This window comes from Pseudorasbora parva, chromosome 3 (assembly GCF_024679245.1).
Source record: "Pseudorasbora parva isolate DD20220531a chromosome 3, ASM2467924v1, whole genome shotgun sequence".
NCBI classification, from domain to species: Eukaryota; Metazoa; Chordata; class Actinopteri; order Cypriniformes; family Gobionidae; genus Pseudorasbora; species Pseudorasbora parva.
Window position 1 is genome coordinate 31,234,106 of NC_090174.1, and position 18,327 is coordinate 31,252,432.

At 36.5% G+C, this 18,327-nt stretch overlaps 1 protein-coding gene across 1 annotated transcript in view; it reads left to right on the plus strand.

Moving 5' to 3' along the window:
- cds1 (CDP-diacylglycerol synthase (phosphatidate cytidylyltransferase) 1) overlaps window positions 1-18,327 on the plus strand; it is a 33,106-nt gene that overhangs the window by 11,841 nt on the left and 2,938 nt on the right. Inside the window, exons 2-12 of the mRNA XM_067438420.1 lie at window positions 11,668-11,810; window positions 12,852-12,948; window positions 13,428-13,525; window positions 13,877-14,016; window positions 15,318-15,376; window positions 16,848-16,930; window positions 17,211-17,298; window positions 17,392-17,460; window positions 17,569-17,721; window positions 17,887-18,006; window positions 18,122-18,225. Of these exons, the coding sequence (XP_067294521.1) occupies window positions 11,668-11,810; window positions 12,852-12,948; window positions 13,428-13,525; window positions 13,877-14,016; window positions 15,318-15,376; window positions 16,848-16,930; window positions 17,211-17,298; window positions 17,392-17,460; window positions 17,569-17,721; window positions 17,887-18,006; window positions 18,122-18,225 (1,154 nt within the window). The remainder of the gene's footprint in view (window positions 1-11,667; window positions 11,811-12,851; window positions 12,949-13,427; window positions 13,526-13,876; window positions 14,017-15,317; window positions 15,377-16,847; window positions 16,931-17,210; window positions 17,299-17,391; window positions 17,461-17,568; window positions 17,722-17,886; window positions 18,007-18,121; window positions 18,226-18,327) is intronic.

Genomic DNA, 18,327 nt, shown 5'->3' on the forward strand with positions numbered 1-18,327 from the left:
CGCTGCTGCTATTTTGTTGAGTCGAGTGCGTCGTAAAGCTGTGTCATCCCTAACAGCGGGAAAAAAACTTTATTCAAAATAAAAATATGGCTTTTAATCAGATACAGCCTTACATCTATGATCCGGAATCAGACCCAGAGGCTGCAGTTGAAGAGGAGCAGCAGCAAAAACGACTAGAGCAGGACGTCTCTATGTGGTACAAGTTATACACTAACTATATAATATGCTTAGCGGCTTGTGTTATTTACATATTTATACTTGAATTATATCGTCGTATTTTTGTCTTTGAAGGTGTACATGTGGGAAGTGCAGTTGTGCACGTGTGTTTGTGTGTTTACGCGTGGTTTGTGTAGACAATTGTAACGTTAGTAAGCGGACTGGTTTTGCACGGCAGGCTAAGTTAGTGTTTACATAGAAAGACACGGAATAGTAGCGCATTTGAATGAAGAAGCGCGCTTATTTAGTTCAACATATTTTCCCCCTCTTTGTGTATTGTTGTTTGGAGTGCTTTTACAATACACAAACATAAAGTTACACATATAGTGGCCAGCTAAACAAATGTACACGCACTACACATCGCATGCTCCATTGATCAATTAACTATACGTGATCATGTTTGGGCTACTTGATGAGCATAGGCAAAAACACAGACATTTGAAGCAGTCTCACTCACCGCCTGCGGTTCTAACGTTGGGACCTTTATCGTTGGGACTGCTCCATCCTTCAGCATTAGGCGATCTGAAAATCCTGTGTCGAGCTGGGCCTTGTTTATGAAACAGTCGGCATCGAAATGCAGCGAACAGATATAAACATTCGCGCAACTCAGTTGCTGATCCGGAAAAGCAAATTCCATCCACTGTTGCCTTAACGCGGGGTTTTTGGGGAATCTGTGCAGGACTGTCTTGGTCTGGCAACCAAAAACGCGCTTTTTTGGTGACATTGTAACTGTGCACATCACCTGTGCAGCAGCCTACGAGCCAGCGCTTTGATGAGGGTAGCCTGTTACTTTCGCTCTCTCCCTCCCTCTCTCTCTCACGCTCTTCCGGTAGAATTGTCCGTAAGGCCCATACAAGGAAATTCCGCCCCCATTAACGTCAAAGGGGACGCATGATCGCAAAAAACTTGCCGAAACTTATGACTAACCGGAAGTAGTATTTTTGACACAGAAATACTCCATCAAACGTCCACCTTAACTTTTGAAACTTTGTCCATGTTTAGGATGGGAATCCAAGTCTTTAACAGTGTAAAAAGATCAGTATGCATGAAACAGCATTTCACCCCCCCTTTAACTTTTGATTTTAATAATTTTTTATTGATTGTTGCTATGGAAGTATTTTTTATCAGTTTATATTAACTAAAGAATCAGCTGATGTTAACTAATAGAGTCTCTATGTAAAGTGTTACTGAACAACATTTTCAAACAATATCTGGGGCATGTTGTAGTAAAAAATAAATATCTTTGAAAAGAAATAGTCTCACCCAAAAAGGATCGTTACTTACCTTTATTTTGTTTCAAACCCGTTAGACTTTCGTACATCTTCAAAACACAAATGAAGATATTGCAACTACCAATTTGAGTCTTGCACAGTTTAATTTAGCTTCAAAAACGCAATTTACTAGGATCCCCCCCCCCCCCCCCCCTACATTGCACTGTGCCTACTTCAGAGTTTTCCCATCTAATTTTATCTACCATCAAATGCCTTACCTCTTTAGAAAGCTGGGACCCTGTAGTTTCTTAGGAAACGAGCAGAATAATTGTGTGAAGTACTGGCACAGAGTTATAGCGGCTAGAATGTTTTTTTTTTTTTTTTTTTACACAAGCTGCACGATTAAGCCGTTTATCGAAATGAAAAGCTGCAATTTTAACGTGTTAAAGCATCCAGATTTGTAGCCATGTTAATAACGTTTGTAAGAAACCAAACCATTTGTAAATCCGGCAAGATTTTAGCGAGATAAAAGTATTTATGTTCGTACAGATCACTCACCTTACATCAGGTTCCACAGAGCCTGACAGAAATCTTGTCTGTGACAAGATGGCCACCGGTGATGACGATGGTGACTCCGCCGTAAGACATCTAGCCTTTATTATGGATATATGATCGAGACCATCACTAGGGATGGGAAGTTCGGTTCTTTTCCGCGAACTGGTTCTTTCGGACAGTTCGTTTCATTGATCCGGTTAAAAAAAAACGGATCACCAGTTCTTTTACGTCTTTACGTAATGACTTGTTATAAAGTTTCCAAACGTGATTAGTTTTATACACTTAACCTGTATTTCGTTCCTCTGAACAAATAACACGCATGCGCAGCTCATCGGCTCATCGGTTCTCAGTATCTAACGTGTCCGACAGAAATGGTTTCCGATTCTGTACTGCAGATCCGAGGATCCGAGAACCGCTACGTTCGGTTACACCCGCATGCTCAGTATCAGCTGCTCGTGAGTTCATCAGATCTCTCAGCAAAACATGTCTCACTTCAGCTAACGATTGGAGTTACAACATATACTTCAAGATATTCGTTTATTTCTAGTCGGAGAGACTGTCACTCATGTCAGAAAGTTAATAACTAAAGTCACTTGTGGGATCAGCCCTGATTTGAGACGCGAACCGTTTAGAACGATTAAGTTCGATTTGGTGAACTGGTTCGACCGGTTCACTTTAAAGATCCGGTTAAAAAGAACGATTCGTTCGCGAACCAGACATCACTAACCATCACCAAGTGGAAAAACACAAAATTGTTTTATTTGGGAGTTTAAAGAGTGGGGTTTAAAGAGGCACTCAAAAAAACAAAATATGGACCCAAATTACGAGTACAGTGAATAGGGTGGGGGTTGAGAACCGCACTCCAGCAGTTTAAATAGCTGTTTGGATGAGAAATTACCAATCGCAATGCATTATTTTACAGCACGTGTTTTGAAACTATTAGCATTTAATTTCGGCACATGTATTGGGGTGTACAATAGTGATGGTGATGTGATGTGGAGTATCATTAATTCACATTAATAATTGCATGACAATTTGTAAGATTCTTCTTATTATTATTATTATGGTTTTTATTATTAATGCCGCTTATTGTTATTTAGAAGAAGAATGTTTTTTTTCCAGTCCCAGTCCATGCGCAGCTGCCGGGCTTAACCCTGAAACGTCAGGTAAAGTCGCAACTGGAGGAATACAAATGCCTACAAATCAAATGCTTTGGTAAAGTCACACAAATTAAACATTGAAGTCCATGTTGCACAAAAATAAACACTGAAGTTTATAATTACTATGTTGTTGTTGTTGTTTTACAGTGGGTCATAATATAGCATATCTTTGTCAGTGCAGAATTGTTTTTTTTTTTGCGCATTTTCACACTAAACGTTGGTACACCACCTCCTGAGCTGGCGTAGGATTTGAGCGTGCCGTACGCCAACATCCATATTGATAAATCTCAAAGTCATGGTGGTTTTGGGTGTACGTCAGGTGTACGGTGGAAATTTGGTGTATGCACTTTTGATGAATGAGGGCCAAGGGTGTAATAAAACCGTATAAAAGTCAAGTTTTCACAAAAGGGAATGGTGTCAAACTCATTTTTCCCGGGAAACATAAAGGTAGTGAAACTTTGACGTGGCTCGTCCTTTTTAGCCAAGCCACGGTATGGGATAACTAGGGCTAGGAATCGATTCCAAAAAGAATCGATTCCTCGATTCCAAGGCGTTGGGAATCGAGAGTCGATTCCAATGTTTGGAATCGATTCCATCAAGGGGAATCGACTCCTCTTTAAGAGCCCTTTTCAATTCTAAATAGTTTAGCATTCATTTGTCTCTCGCTCCCTAATAATGATTGTAAGTCCATTTTGATTTCTGCAAAAGGTTCTTTTGGTGAGTTAGTTTCAAATAACCAGTAAAAAATAAAGCAAATCACAGTTTTTTTTTTTTTTGTTTTTTTTTGCGTCATTGCGTCTAGTGATGACGTCACTAGAACTTAATTCTAACAACTTAATTTTATGGTCTGAAAAGTTCAAATAAAGCCATATGTAAGTGCATCTCGCTGATTATTACCATACCTTTCATTCACTTAGGTTAATGGTGTTTATTGTCATTGTTTCCTTCTGTGATCCTGCATCCTGGACAAGTTTAGGCCTACTACCTTTTGCACACAAACTCCATAATTTTAAATCATGAAATGGTTATATTGCCCATAAGGGTAGGTTTTGAGCGCTGCTTACAGATGCAGATGTGAGGGTCTTATTTTCATTTTCTTTTTTCTTTTATTTTCTTTAATCCAATGATTAGTCTGAAAGAAATGCGAGAGAGCAAAGTTCAGAATTTGTGGATCTCCAGTAAGGCTGTCTAGTCTAATAGTTAATGTAGTTATCGTAGATTTACCGCTGTGTTGGGCTCAATGTTATATGCAGAATTTAGAAGAAGCACGATAATCTAATAATTCAATTCCGTGTGGTGAACATGAACCTATGATTAGCAGTCCACGTACGTCGCTCTGTTTTATGTCGGATGGGATAGCCAAAATATCTCCAAACCACTGGAGATATTATAATAACTGTAACCAACACCGCGTGCAGCACGCAGAAGCCCGGTCTGCAATGTGCATGTGCAGCATTACGCATAGCGCGTAAGCGTTTTATTGAGAATTTATCGAACTGTTGTTATCGTTTTATCGAGGAAAATTATATTGTGATAATTATCGTTATCGTTTTATCTTCCAGCCCTATGCTAAAGTAAATTTCTGGAGTGTTAACAGTTAAACCCTCATGTGGTGTTCAAAACTCTATAACACCTGTGGTGTTCCCGGTTAAAAAATGGCCGGCCCATAAAAAAAAGCTTATAAATCACTCATTATACCATATTTTCACCCAATCTTGGATTCAATCTTTTTGTCAACATGTTCTCTTTCATTTAGGACTGGTTTTATATTTTGATTTGCATCTGAATAATTATAGGCCTCATTTATTTGAGAGTAGGCATTTTTTACATTTTTGAATTATTTTGGAAATATTAAATAAAATCTGAAGAATATTGGTACTGATTAACAGTAGCCATTTTTTCCTTTTTTCATATTTCCAAATTTACTCATAAATTATTTGTTTTTTACTCAAAAAATGAAATGCCTACTCTCAGATAAATAAAGCCCATGATTAATCCGATACAAACAGAAATATAAAACCAGTCCTAATTGAAAGTGAATAAGTTGACAAAAAGATTGAATCCAAGATTGGGTGAAAATATGGTATAATGAGTGATTTATACGCTATTTTTTATAGGCCGGTCATTTTTGACCAGGAACACCACAAGTGTAACAAGGTAACAAAACCCCCACAAAAAAGTAAGAAAATTTCCCACAAAAAATTGAGATTTAGTTATACCCTTTGGGAACAAAGTCACTAAGTTTCAGTCCAAAGCGATAACATTAACTAGTATTTTCAGGGAAAAGAAAATCTTCTCCGGGTCAAATTGACCCGAACACCACATGAGGTTAAAATAAAAAACAACAAGAACCGCACAGAACCGAAAACCGTGACCCTAAAACCGTGATACGAACCAAACCGTGGGTTTTGTGAACCATGCCATCCCTAATATGCACCTAAAACAATCATTCGTTGCAGTTTAAGGAAATCATACATGCATATTTATTTAGTAAAGGGCCATACAGGAATTACAAATGAAAATGATTATATTTCCAGCCACAAAATAACTCTAAATTTGCCTCTTTGCATTTGACTTCTCTAATTTAACCTTAATGACTACACTAATAGTAATTTAAATAATAAATATATTAGAAAAGAAAAAGAAAAATATTTGAAGTGCTCATAAATAGACCATAATTATTGCACAAATAGGTTTTACTACCATAAGATCTCCTCAAAATGTTCATTGCTGCAGTGTGTGGACCACTCTTTGTAATCAAAAAAATTTGCGGACCACCTCATAACACATAATAAAATATGTCTACACACAGTCCTGCCTGAATTAATCCGCACCTCTAAATAGGCTTACTAGCACTAAAACTATAACTAGTCATCACATCAGTACAGCAGGTTAAAGGAAAGTTTACTGCACACAACGGCTGCCACATATTTAATTTATTTATTTACTCAAGCGCCCTAATGCTAAACAGCTTTCGCAGTATTTTCTCTTCACCCTCCTTTTCTTTGTTTTTTAATGATGAATCTGGCTCATAGATGCATCCGACTCACTGTCAATCTCTTCATTTTTTATAACTTCTGCCTCTGTCTCTTTTCTTGTCAGAGAAGCCGTTGCTATCCACCGATCCATAAAGGCACTGAACTTGAACTGAGCGCCACTACTAATTTAGTAATTGCACAATAACTTGACAATTTAATACAAATGTTATATCAATATAGTCCTACATATTCTTTTTACTTATTTTTTTATGGGAATTTCCTTTTAAAATGAAGGTAAAAAAAATATTTTATTTTATTTTACCTTTCCACGGACCACCTGCAGTACTCTCATGGACCACTAAGTTTAGGAATGACTGCATTACTGTACTGTTTACCTCTATAGTGAAGCTGTTGTCTATTCAATGTATTGACAGCACTGGCTTGTGTGGAACTATTGAGAGCTCCATGAGTCATGTGACCACGCACCCCCGCCCAGGAGATGAATGCATATCGCAATTCTAGCTTTAACTGCTACATTAAGTGTGGCAAAACACTATTTATTGTTTGAATTTTGTATTAAATCTTTACAAACTCGGCGTGAGATTTACTTGGCCAGAGTGGGAGCCAGAGCCTGAAAGTGTGTAACTGACGCAAAATGTGTGGAAGTTGGCAACTTTGTTCTTATTCCATGTAGTGTCGTGTTGCAGGCACAAGATTGCAGCAACAGAAGACTGAGACGAGACCTGTACTTTAGCGTGCAAACTCTTTTGGAATATTTTGAAGGCATAACAGCTGAATATTCTATCTTGTGATGAAAAACTAGAGACGATTGTAGACGAAAATGAAGAGAGATTTTATCTTAATTTTTATTTTATGCAAAACATTTTAATCTCGTCCTTTTTCGTCAACAATAATGCATGTTAACTTAGTCTTAGTCAGCGTTTTTGGGCATTGGTGCAGTCTCGGCATCGTCTCGTCTTAGTCATGGAAAAAAAGGTTGTTGACGAACAAATTTCGTCTCGTCTCGTTTGACGAAATTAACACTATATTTAACTGTATTTTATGATCAAAGGGATTCCAGACATCCCTGCAGTGAGCGCTTTTAAATCCAGTTTCACTTTATTTCGCCGGTCTGGAAGGCTGTCTAACGCTAACCAATCAGACCTCGGGTACCAAAATGCCATAATAACCAATAAAAAAATAGACAAATATATAACCTTTTTTTTTCATGATCGATTGTCCATGTCATGTTCAAGTAGCCTGAGTACTCTTGTCCATCCCGACTTCTGATGTTTATTCATGTTATTTTGTGCTGTAACTAGTAGTAAAGAGGAAGAGATTATGGGTTCTTGTGCACTTAATGCTGCTGCTTTGCTTGAACTGAGGCACTACAGTGATTTGGCCTGGCATATTAAAGAGCGCTGTCATAAAATTAACAGAATCAATAGTACGTTTATGTGATTTATTGGATGAGCTACAAATAATGTTTACAGGGTTTTTCCTGGGTCATAAATGTTCTTCTGTGGAGGCGGACGGCCACGGCTATCCACACGCACAGTACAAAGTACCTACCCATGTGAACAGCGAATGAGCAACACATTACATAGAAAAGTGCCAGGTCTATTATTTTGCATTTAAACTCCAGGACTTAATGCACCGATCATTTTACATACTGTACCAGATTGTTCTGTCAATCACTGTCAACCACACATTTAAATATGGTTGTCAATCCAGAAACTTTGAAATGTGTTGAAGCATGAAAAATATCTATATACAGAAAGAGAGCAAAGATCACTGCCATTATAATCACTGAATATGTCAATTACTTCTGTTCAATGTGAGGTACTCAAAGCTGCACTCTTGCACTCCCGTTATTGTCAGCAACGATAATACTCTGTCTAGGCTGTGCAATGAATCTCTTTTTTTTACATTGTGTTTATGCTTTGTTGGTTAAAATAAAAGGATTTGCAAGCTTGATGGTAAATGGACTTTATGGTAAATGGACTTGTCAGTGCAAGCAAAACTTGCACTGACAAAAATCCCCTGTTTTGACATCTGTGTCTGTGATTGGCTTCAAAGCTCAATGCAGCAAAAAGACATTATAGAAACCTTACTCTCACAGGAGCATTTTAAATTAATAGCCTATCAGTGGGTACTGGTACTGCAGAATGTCAAGTCTTGTCACATTAAATAGGCTACATCTTTAGTGGGACATTAAATCAATATTTTTAATAAATGAAAAATCCCTATAGTTTTGCTCATAGATCTACCAAAAACATTATAGATTGAAATATTTATCTTGGGTTTTTAGAAACCTAAGAGATTTGAAAATGATTCATCAGAATGCTGATCAATTAAAATCGAGAAATTGATACTGTTAACCCAGCCCTTGTGATCACAATGAATAATGAATCACTTTATAACTGCAATCTGTGTTGATGACACGTTACTTTTAGTACTCGATCTATTAGTTCCTTTGCTACTGTTACTGTAGAAGATTTTTCACAGAGGCGGCGACAGAAGCCACAACATTACCAGCCATATTTTATTCCATTTTGTAGCTCGTAGTTGTGGTGTGTTGCTCAAGACAACAGTGAAAGATGAGAAAGCAACCTCTCTTCGCCTTCTGAAGAGCAGACGGGCATCTTCAGTCTACTATACACCTACTCAGATGCCATGTCCTCAAGCCCAATTGATTTTCCTCAGTGGCATTTGTATATCATTTGCATAAATTATGCTGGCTAATATCCTGTCTTCCGTCGCTCACCATTACTTTGACTGGTAAATCTGTGATTTCCATGAAGAGATTTCCTGTCATTGTGATTGCATAGGTTTATTGTCAATGTAGCTTTTGTGTTTTGTTTTTGTTTCATCCAAGTGTCTGACAAGTCTGTCACCTATAATTGTTAGAGATGTGCAACAACACTATATTTTCAATACCACAGGTGGATTACCTGAACAACTAATCTTAGCTTTCAGTGTTTTTAAACTTTTCTTCTTAGTGGCCGTCTATGTAAGATTGTCAATTATTTCTTTGATTAATTTGATGGAATTTTTCAAATGTATCATTAAAAATAAAAAGTTTTAAGTTAATGTTAATCATTGTTTTAAAAAAATATATTATTCCTCATCCTGCTCAATGTTGTCCTCCAAACAATATGCAATATAAAGGCTATGAAAACAAATAAAGTGAATGTATCTATGAAGGCTATGCTATACATTATTTGCCAAAAAGGTTAACATATAAATATTACATTCTAAACCAAAATACAACTGATTACTTAAGTAAAAGCAAAAGTTAAATTTACTAAATTAAAAAGGAACACACACGAGGAACACACATTCACTCAACTGAACATATAAATTAGATTACGCTACTTACGCTACTTGTCTGTGGAAAACAAAAGTATTAAACGGATGCATCTGTCAAAGCGCGACATGACAAGCCTGTGAAACATTTAAAGTGTGAAGAATGAAGAATATATGTGTTTCGGACATATGTGGGTTGTGTACCTTTACCATAGCAGATCACTGTGCTCACTCCACTATGCTGTCCATAGGAATGTGTTATTCATTACTGTATAAAGACATGACTGGTGGTTTCCGGTGCACAGCATGCAGACAAGACTAATCGATAATAGGGCTACACGATATATCGTTTTAGCATATAGATATCACGATGTACGCATTTGCGATAGTCACATTCTAGGATGTGCAATGTCAAGGAAAGGGATTGTAGTTGATCCGTGATCCGTACGGGCCAGCTGTGATTTGCTGATTAATTGCAAAGTTTAACCATCTTAGAGTGAAAGCGTGCGTATCATTATAATAGATCTGTGCGTTTGTCTTAAAGTGATAGCAGCCTATTATTCCCACAGCTGTTTGTTTTAGCAATGTTAATCAAACAATAAAAGAGAAAGAGAAAATCAATTTTGTAGCTTTAACAAAGATAAATTGTTTTAATTATATGAATTATTTTTAATCTATACAGTGCAATTCTGTAAAACATAAAGCACTGTTTATTTAATGTGCATCTTTCTTCTATTGTATTGATCTATGCCTATAGTTTATTATTTTCTATATTATTAACTTTTTACAAAATCGCCCCAATCATCCATAAATTATAAATTCTTTACAAATAGAGCTATTCAAATTATCTGGTGAAATTGTTTTCATGTTCAATATATATTGCAGAAAAACAAAATATCACAATGTTATTTTTTTCCAATATCGTGCAGCCCTAATCGATAGGGCTGTCAAAATTGCTCAAAAATGACGTTCGAATATTCCCTCTAAAACAAACACGAATATTCAAACTATTCGTATATCTGGGTGTGCATTTTGTCAATGATGCGCATTACGTCAATAACAGGACAAATTAATACAAAGATTGAGGAATAATTAAATTGAGGAATGGTATGCTAACTGTATCTTACGTAGCTTGCATATAACTTTATCTCGCGGCTCAACAATTTTACCTCCTTCCGACCAAAATCCAACGTACTTCCAGACATGGCTTTTTAGATTATGGAGTTAAAATCTTTCTCTGCTGCGGTCGAGTTGGGCTCTGCACTTTCTGCCACCTTCCCTGCAAGACGCGTCCACTTTCAGCAGTGACAGTGCGACTCCTGTCCTGTGACCTTTCCCTGAACCCCCATGCGCTCGCTCGCTCGCAAAGCAGACAGCCTACGCCTCTACTACCACGGCGGTTTTTCCGCTTTTTTTTATTTTATTCGAATATTAATTTTCACCTTCGAATTCGTTTTTTTTAAAACAGATTTTTAAAAAAACATATTTAGAATATTCGTTGACAGCCCTACTAATCGATTATTTGTCGATTATTTTCTTTATTGATTTTCATCTATTTTATGGTTCAGTTGTTGCAGACATACGGAGATATGATTTAAAAGAACGTTTTTATTTTTAACATGCAATGCATCTTAAAAATGCAACGTTCATGGTCGGACAAAAAAACAACAACATAAGATGCAACCAAAGGCTATTTAATACTCAAGACAGTTCATCAATTGCTGGAGGAGATGACGTATTTTTGTAAGCCGAATCCCGGAAATTAGTTAACATTTTAGCACTTACGCTTCCATCGCCTTGAAGTCAATGGGGTTTATGGTTAAATGCATGTAAAAAGGTCTGTGTTTAACACAGGTCAGGATATTGTCTCATTTTATTACTACATTTTTTATTGTTTTATTTTTAGTATTTGCTTAAGAAAGTATTTGTCTTGAAAAGGCATTGCTAACAAGTGGCTAAATGAGACTACAGAGGTTGTCGGGTACTTTAAGCGTCCTCACAGGGAAAATTCATAGAAAATGGATTTAAAATAAAGACTGAAAGAGTCGAAAATAAAGGTGAATTTAAAGTAATTAGGCTATAAACAAACTACAACAAAGTCTATGTATATCTTTTCACCTCTTATTTACACTTCAAAATGATGATTTGGCATAATATAATTATCTGCTTTGGAGTAAGTGCATTAATTATCTAGTTTATGTTTTTTTTTCTCACTGTGTGTGTGTTTGCACTCTGCAGGAGGCAGATGGAGACGACAGGCTTGCTTTTCCCGGTGAAGGAGAAATGGAGGGTGACTCCAAAGCGGAAACACCTGACATGCCACCTACCACAGATAACACTCCACAGTGTCTCAACAAAGCCCTGGAGGGCTTGTCATCTAGGTACCCAATGACGCTGAGCTCATGAGCAACTCCCCAAACGGTCTCTGTCTGCATTATGTACCTGTATGTATGTTAAGGCCCCAGTACAATGCACACGGGCAACTATGAGACTCTGAGGTCTCACAAACTAGTTGAACCTGTTTTCGCTGGGAAAACAGGAAACCAGTGCACTAAAACAATTCTATCCAGACAGAAGTTATTTTTCATTGAAATCAGTACCTTGTAAAAATCGATCCAGTTGATCTATGAAAGCAGATACAGAACCTTACAGCATCTCGTATTGCTTAGCTGTTCACTTTGATTCTGATCAATTAGACAGACTGACTCTAGTGATATATAATATGCAGATGAGGTTAGGGGGTAGGTCAATGGGTAAAACGCTCCTAATCCTTGTCAGTTTTGCTGCTCTGTTGGTGGGATTTGCTGCATTCTCTTTAAAAGACCGCAGAGGCGCTGGACCAATGCAGGACGACATGCCTGAATGCTGGCGCCTGGCTATGCTTTGTGATGATGCTGCACTTTTTTCCCCTCTCCCTCCCCTTTTTCTTCCTCTCCATTGACAAATCTCCTCTCATTCTTTTCAGCGGCATGTGTGAGTTGTGGCACCTGCAAACAGTTTATTACACTCTGGGCCAGAAAACGAAGAATTCACATCTCTCTATGAAGCTTCATTTATTACATTTATGGCGCCATCAGCATAAAACGATCCCATCTGTTTTGTTCTCAGAAATCTCAGAACACAAAAATACATCTTAGGTGATCAACAGTGGAAGCTTAAATCAAACTGAAATCATTGCTTTGTTATACAATACATCATTCTGTTTACTATGTGCCATTTCATTCAGTTTAGCTTTTTACTCAGTTTAGTTTCCACCTCTTTCACTGGCTTGTACCCTTAAAAGTGGGGATTTCCCAGCACTTATAAATGTATATTTATTATACAAACTCGCTCAAAGGGATTCCTACAAAACTGTAGTCTTGATTCTGTTGAACTGTTGATTCTTTTTTGATTTAAAAGAAAACATATCTTGATCTCGGCAGGTGGAAGAACTGGTGGATAAGAGGCATACTGTCATTGACAATGATCATTGGCTTCTTCCTCATCATCTATTTGGGACCCATTATGCTTATATTTGTGGTAAGTATGAGTACAAACCATAAGTGTACCACACAAACAAAATTAACATGACTAACACACTGACCACTGGCTAGCCAGCATTTGTGGTTCTGAGGTCAAGCATTTACTCAACGTCCTAGCTGCCCTGCCACAAACTCTTTGGGCCACATGATGTAATTTAGCTTATTTATAATCTCACCTGAACTGAAGGAATGTAGATATTTTCTGTCTTTAAATGTTTTATTTGGTATTAAAGCAGAAGATTGATTGTAAATACACTTTATGCAAACAAATAAAATGTACATCTTAACAAATATGCCTGACAATAACATTTTTTAATTAAATAAAGTTATAATAATTACCAGAAAATTTAAATAGGAATATAGTTACACCCACCCAGTGTTATCCAGGAATGTAGATATGGTCAATTTTAAGTTAATATGAATCACTAAAGTGATTTAAAATAGATGTAACTTACAGTTTCCTAATTTTTTTTATAGGTTATGGGTGTTCAAATCAAGTGTTTTCATGAAATTATAACCATTGGCTACAGAGTTTACCATTCCTATGAACTGCCGTGGTTCAGGACTCTTAGCTGGTAAGTAAAACATATTAGGCACTGTTTAAAGCTTCTTTCCCCCCCACTGATTTATGTACTTTACATTCAGGTGCAAACACTCAACTACAAACAAACACACACCCACTCTCACGTTTTACCAGTCACCTTTTGTCATAGATAAAGTAGTGATAAAATGGACTTGAGCAAAGTGCACTTCCATGTTGGAACCTAGCGTAAAGTACGCCCCACCTGCAGGCTTTTTTTCAAACAAAACAAGATGACAGCCAAGCAGAAGAAAGGGCCATGTATTTTTAAAAGCCAACCGTTTCTGTCAAATATGTTTTTGACTCAAATCGTCTGATCTTGACACAAATGCACCTTGTATTTCAGGTACTTCTTGATTTGTGTCAACTACTTCTTTTATGGAGAGACAGTGGCTGATTATTTTGGTGCACTCGTCCAAAGGGAGGAACCTTTGCAATTCCTTGTGCGTTATCATCGGTTTATTTCTTTTGCACTGTATTTGGCAGGTGAGTGTAACCAGGACCTTGCATAAAACAGACTTTTATGGCTCTAGGTCAAAAGCCCATAGTCAACAATTAGCTTTTTTGCATAATTTATTATACTGAATGATATTCAAAGCATAGATTTTATTAAATGATTTCATGAGAACTTTATGCATGGTCACATTTTCAAATGTGTATATACTGTTATTCTATGCCAACAAGCGGTTGAGCTACTACACTATTATTCAAAGGTTTTGGGTCATTCATATATATATATATATATAATTTCTATTTTGTATGAATATACATATACCATGACAGATTAAATTGATCAAAAATTGCAATAAGGACATTTATAATGTTACTGAAGATTTCGAATTTCAGTAACATAAATAAAGTTTTTTGAACTTTCTATTCATGAAAGAATCTTGAACACTATAAAAATAAGAAATGTTACTTGAGCATATTAGAATGATTTATTTAGGATATTTGCCCTAACAGGAATTAATTGCATTTTAAAATATATAAAAAAAATAGAAAACAATAATTTCACAATATCACAGATTTTACAGTATTTTGATCAAATAAATGCTGCTCTTGGTGAGATCAAAAATCTTAGCAACCCCAAACTTTTGAAAGGTAGTGTACGGTATATTCACAATATAGCACAACCTTGAGTATATTGATTAAATATTTGAATAGACAAATGAACACACATTTCAGAATGTCTTAATATTTGGCTTATCGCCTTTTGCTTTAATGACAGCACCACTCTGCTCCACCAATTTCATGAGTTTGGACCAGCTTAAGGCTGCGACAAAATCACTGCTGCAAACGTAGATGTAAATGTATGTTCATACTCAGGTCCAAAGGCGCATGTACCTCTGCCTCTGTTATGGCCATAAATGCACAGCATGTTGGCAGCTGTTGCAGGTCTTCCCCACTGCAGTCATTTTTCTTTTCCACTAAACCTGGCTTTCTCTCCAACACCTCATAATAGTTGTCATCAAGACCTTAATATAATGGATAACTATATAAACCACATTGTACAGTATTAGGTATTACTCTGCGGGTTTGTTCCAGTTTTTTGTGATTGTATGAAAACAAAATGTTGTGTACTGCTGTCATAACAGTGATACGGAATGTTTCCCAAACAAAATTAAACTTATAATCACCCTATACTGAAGAAAAAACTGTTAATGCTTTTCTGCTGTCTGTCAAGTCCATTTTTTGATGAAAAACAGAATGATAGCATAAACATTGTTCAGAATTGTAGTTTATCCTGCATTTGATGAAATTAACTGCATGTTATTTGCTTTTTACAGGTTTCTGCATGTTTGTACTGAGTTTAGTGAAGAAGCATTACCGCCTGCAGTTTTATATGGTGTGTATCAGTCATTTCTGTACCAGCCAGAACTAAACTGTCCATTCATTCACAGTCATGTGCACATCATATGCTGGATGATTAGATGCTCGGGAGTCCCATGGCAGATGTCATATATATTTTCAGAAATGTTGGGTGTTGTGAAAGTATTTTTAAATTGTTAAAACTAGTTGTTGCAAGCTTTATATGTACTGTGTATGCAAGGCAGCATTATATAACATTGTATTACTTGTATTCTGGTCCAGTGCTAAAATAGGGGGTTTCATGACCCTTTAATATACAGAATTCATTCAGATGTTTTATTTATTTATTTGTTTGCATTAGGGGCCCATAAAAAAAAAAAGTATACATTGTTCAAAATTTTGGGGTTGGGGTAAGTCTCTTATGCTTACCAATACTTTTTATTTAAAGAGCATTTATTTGATAAAAAAAAAGAAAAAAAAAAGTAATAAATAACAAAATAACTACTATTCAAAATAACTCATTTTAATATATAATATTAAAATTTTAATATATTTTATTAAAATATGTTTTAATATATTTTAAAATGTATTCCTGTGATGACAGCTGAATGTTCAGCAATCATTACTGATTTTGATTGTTTAAAAGAACAGCACTTATTTGAAATAGAAATCGCTACAGTCAATTTTGATCAATTGAATGTATCTTTGCTAAATGCTTTGTTTGTAACAGCAGTAATTTTATTGCAATATTTTCATATTTAATTTGGCTTCTTTCTTGCATTTATTTGCATAATTAATTTAGACTTTTCTTCCCCCATTGCTCTAAAGATGGCATTTCGTAAAGCCAACTGAAAACAAGACGCACACTCAGCATCATGACACTGGCTATGGTGGCTCTGATGCTGTTTTTTGTTGACAACCCCCTAGCCTAAACTGAAGCCTAACTAAAAACTAAAACGTTGACACTAGTAATCTGCTGCCTTGCTAGCACTGACACTTCCTTCAGGACATGCAAACATCGTTCTGATGTACATTTCTGGTTATTTATTAAGCAGAAGCTGAAGTGTTGGGCTGCCACAGCAGTTCAGTAACTCTAATAATAGGCATAAACTGACTTACTTTACTCAAACTACTGATACCAGCAAAATGACATTTTCTTTGTGAGTGTGGTAACACCCATAACACATCAACTGCCACAAGATGTACTCGGTTGCAAAATACTTTTTGTTCCAGCCCAGTTTGCCTTAACAATTAATAGTCCAGCAGTCTAGACCATTTAATTTTGTTTCCATTTATTTTATAGTCTTCTGAATTATAATTTGAGAATGAAAATTGTTTATCAACACATAATAAATCATGCTTATGTTTTTGTTTGAAGATGTGCTGCATTATATATCATCATTGTATAGTGAATAGACAACATTTCAACTGTTCACTTTAAGTGTGTGTGTGTGTGTGTGTGTCTGTATGTGGGTGGCCATTGTGTGTGTTTGTGCTTGCCATTCCAGTTTGCTTGGACCCATGTGACCTTGTTGATTGTGGTGACTCAGTCACATCTGGTTATTCAGAACCTGTTTGAAGGAATGATCTGGTAAGCCCACCTGACCTGACATACTTGTCTGAGGTTTCGCCTCATTCCTACTTGGGTTTCTCAAGCTTGCTTTCCTGATGTTTCACATGATAACATATCTGGGCGCTCGAGGGAGAGCAGAAGTACTGATTTTTGTTTATAATCGTTCATGTTTTAGCTCACTTTGTCAATAAATATCTAAAGAAAAGTTAATTAAATGAATGTGAACTTTTTTCTTTCTCTTGTTTCTTTATACCTTGTTCACTGCATGTATGTAAAAAAACTTGAATTTGTTCTCTAGGTTTATTGTTCCCATCTCTATTGTGATCTGTAATGACATCATGGCATACCTGTTTGGCTTCTTTTTTGGAAGAACACCGCTGATAAAGGTGAACATGTGATATTTACATGGTAGATGTTTTCATTTTTCATAATTTCATGCACTGTGGATAAGAATGATCTTATCTCAAACTCTCTATCAGCTCTCCCCGAAGAAGACCTGGGAAGGATTCATTGGGGGATTCTTTGCAACGGTGGTCTTAAGTTTCTTTGTAAGTCCCCATTAGACCTGTAAGAAACACTAACAACTGTCATATGATATCAACGCATAACCCCCAAGATATGACAACTAAAACCTTGATGTTGTCCCTTTTTTCCAGTTTGCCTACCTGTTATCCCAGTACCAGTACTTTGTTTGTCCAGTGGAATACAACAGCGAGACAAACCGCTTTGCAGTAGAGTGTGAGCCCTCAAATCTGTTCATGATCCAGGAATACACACTTCCTGCAGTGGTGCAGAATGCAGTTAGATGGGTGAGTACTGGACAGAGCAAAACTTCTCACTGCAAGGGTTAATAAAGCTCTGCTTAATGCAGTATAATTGGGAGGGCTTGCTTTATTCCTTTGAAATGATAAAGAAACATGAATATGTAAAATATTTGTATTTGCTGATGAGCTGCATCTCTCTTGTGTCCGCAGAAAACGGTGAACCTTTACCCATTTCAGATCCACAGTATTGCACTCTCTACATTCGCCTCTCTGATAGGACCATTTGGTGGATTCTTTGCCAGTGGTTTCAAACGAGCTTTCAAGATCAAAGTTAGTTCACATTCAGCAGAAGTTACACATAAACCCTTGAATGTGTGTCTTTACACAGTCTCAACCTACTTGGAGTGACCGTTACACTGTGAGCTTGTGCTTTTTCATTTTGTAGGACTTTGCAGACACCATTCCTGGTCATGGTGGAATAATGGATCGTTTTGACTGTCAGTATCTGATGGCGACGTTCGTTCATGTTTACATAGCGAGTTTTATCAGGTAGGAGGAAGTCAGTTGACCGTATAACTCATTTGGTTATTTATCCTTTTGAAAGAATATTACCTATACAAATCCATAAAATAAATAAAACTGGAAGTATGA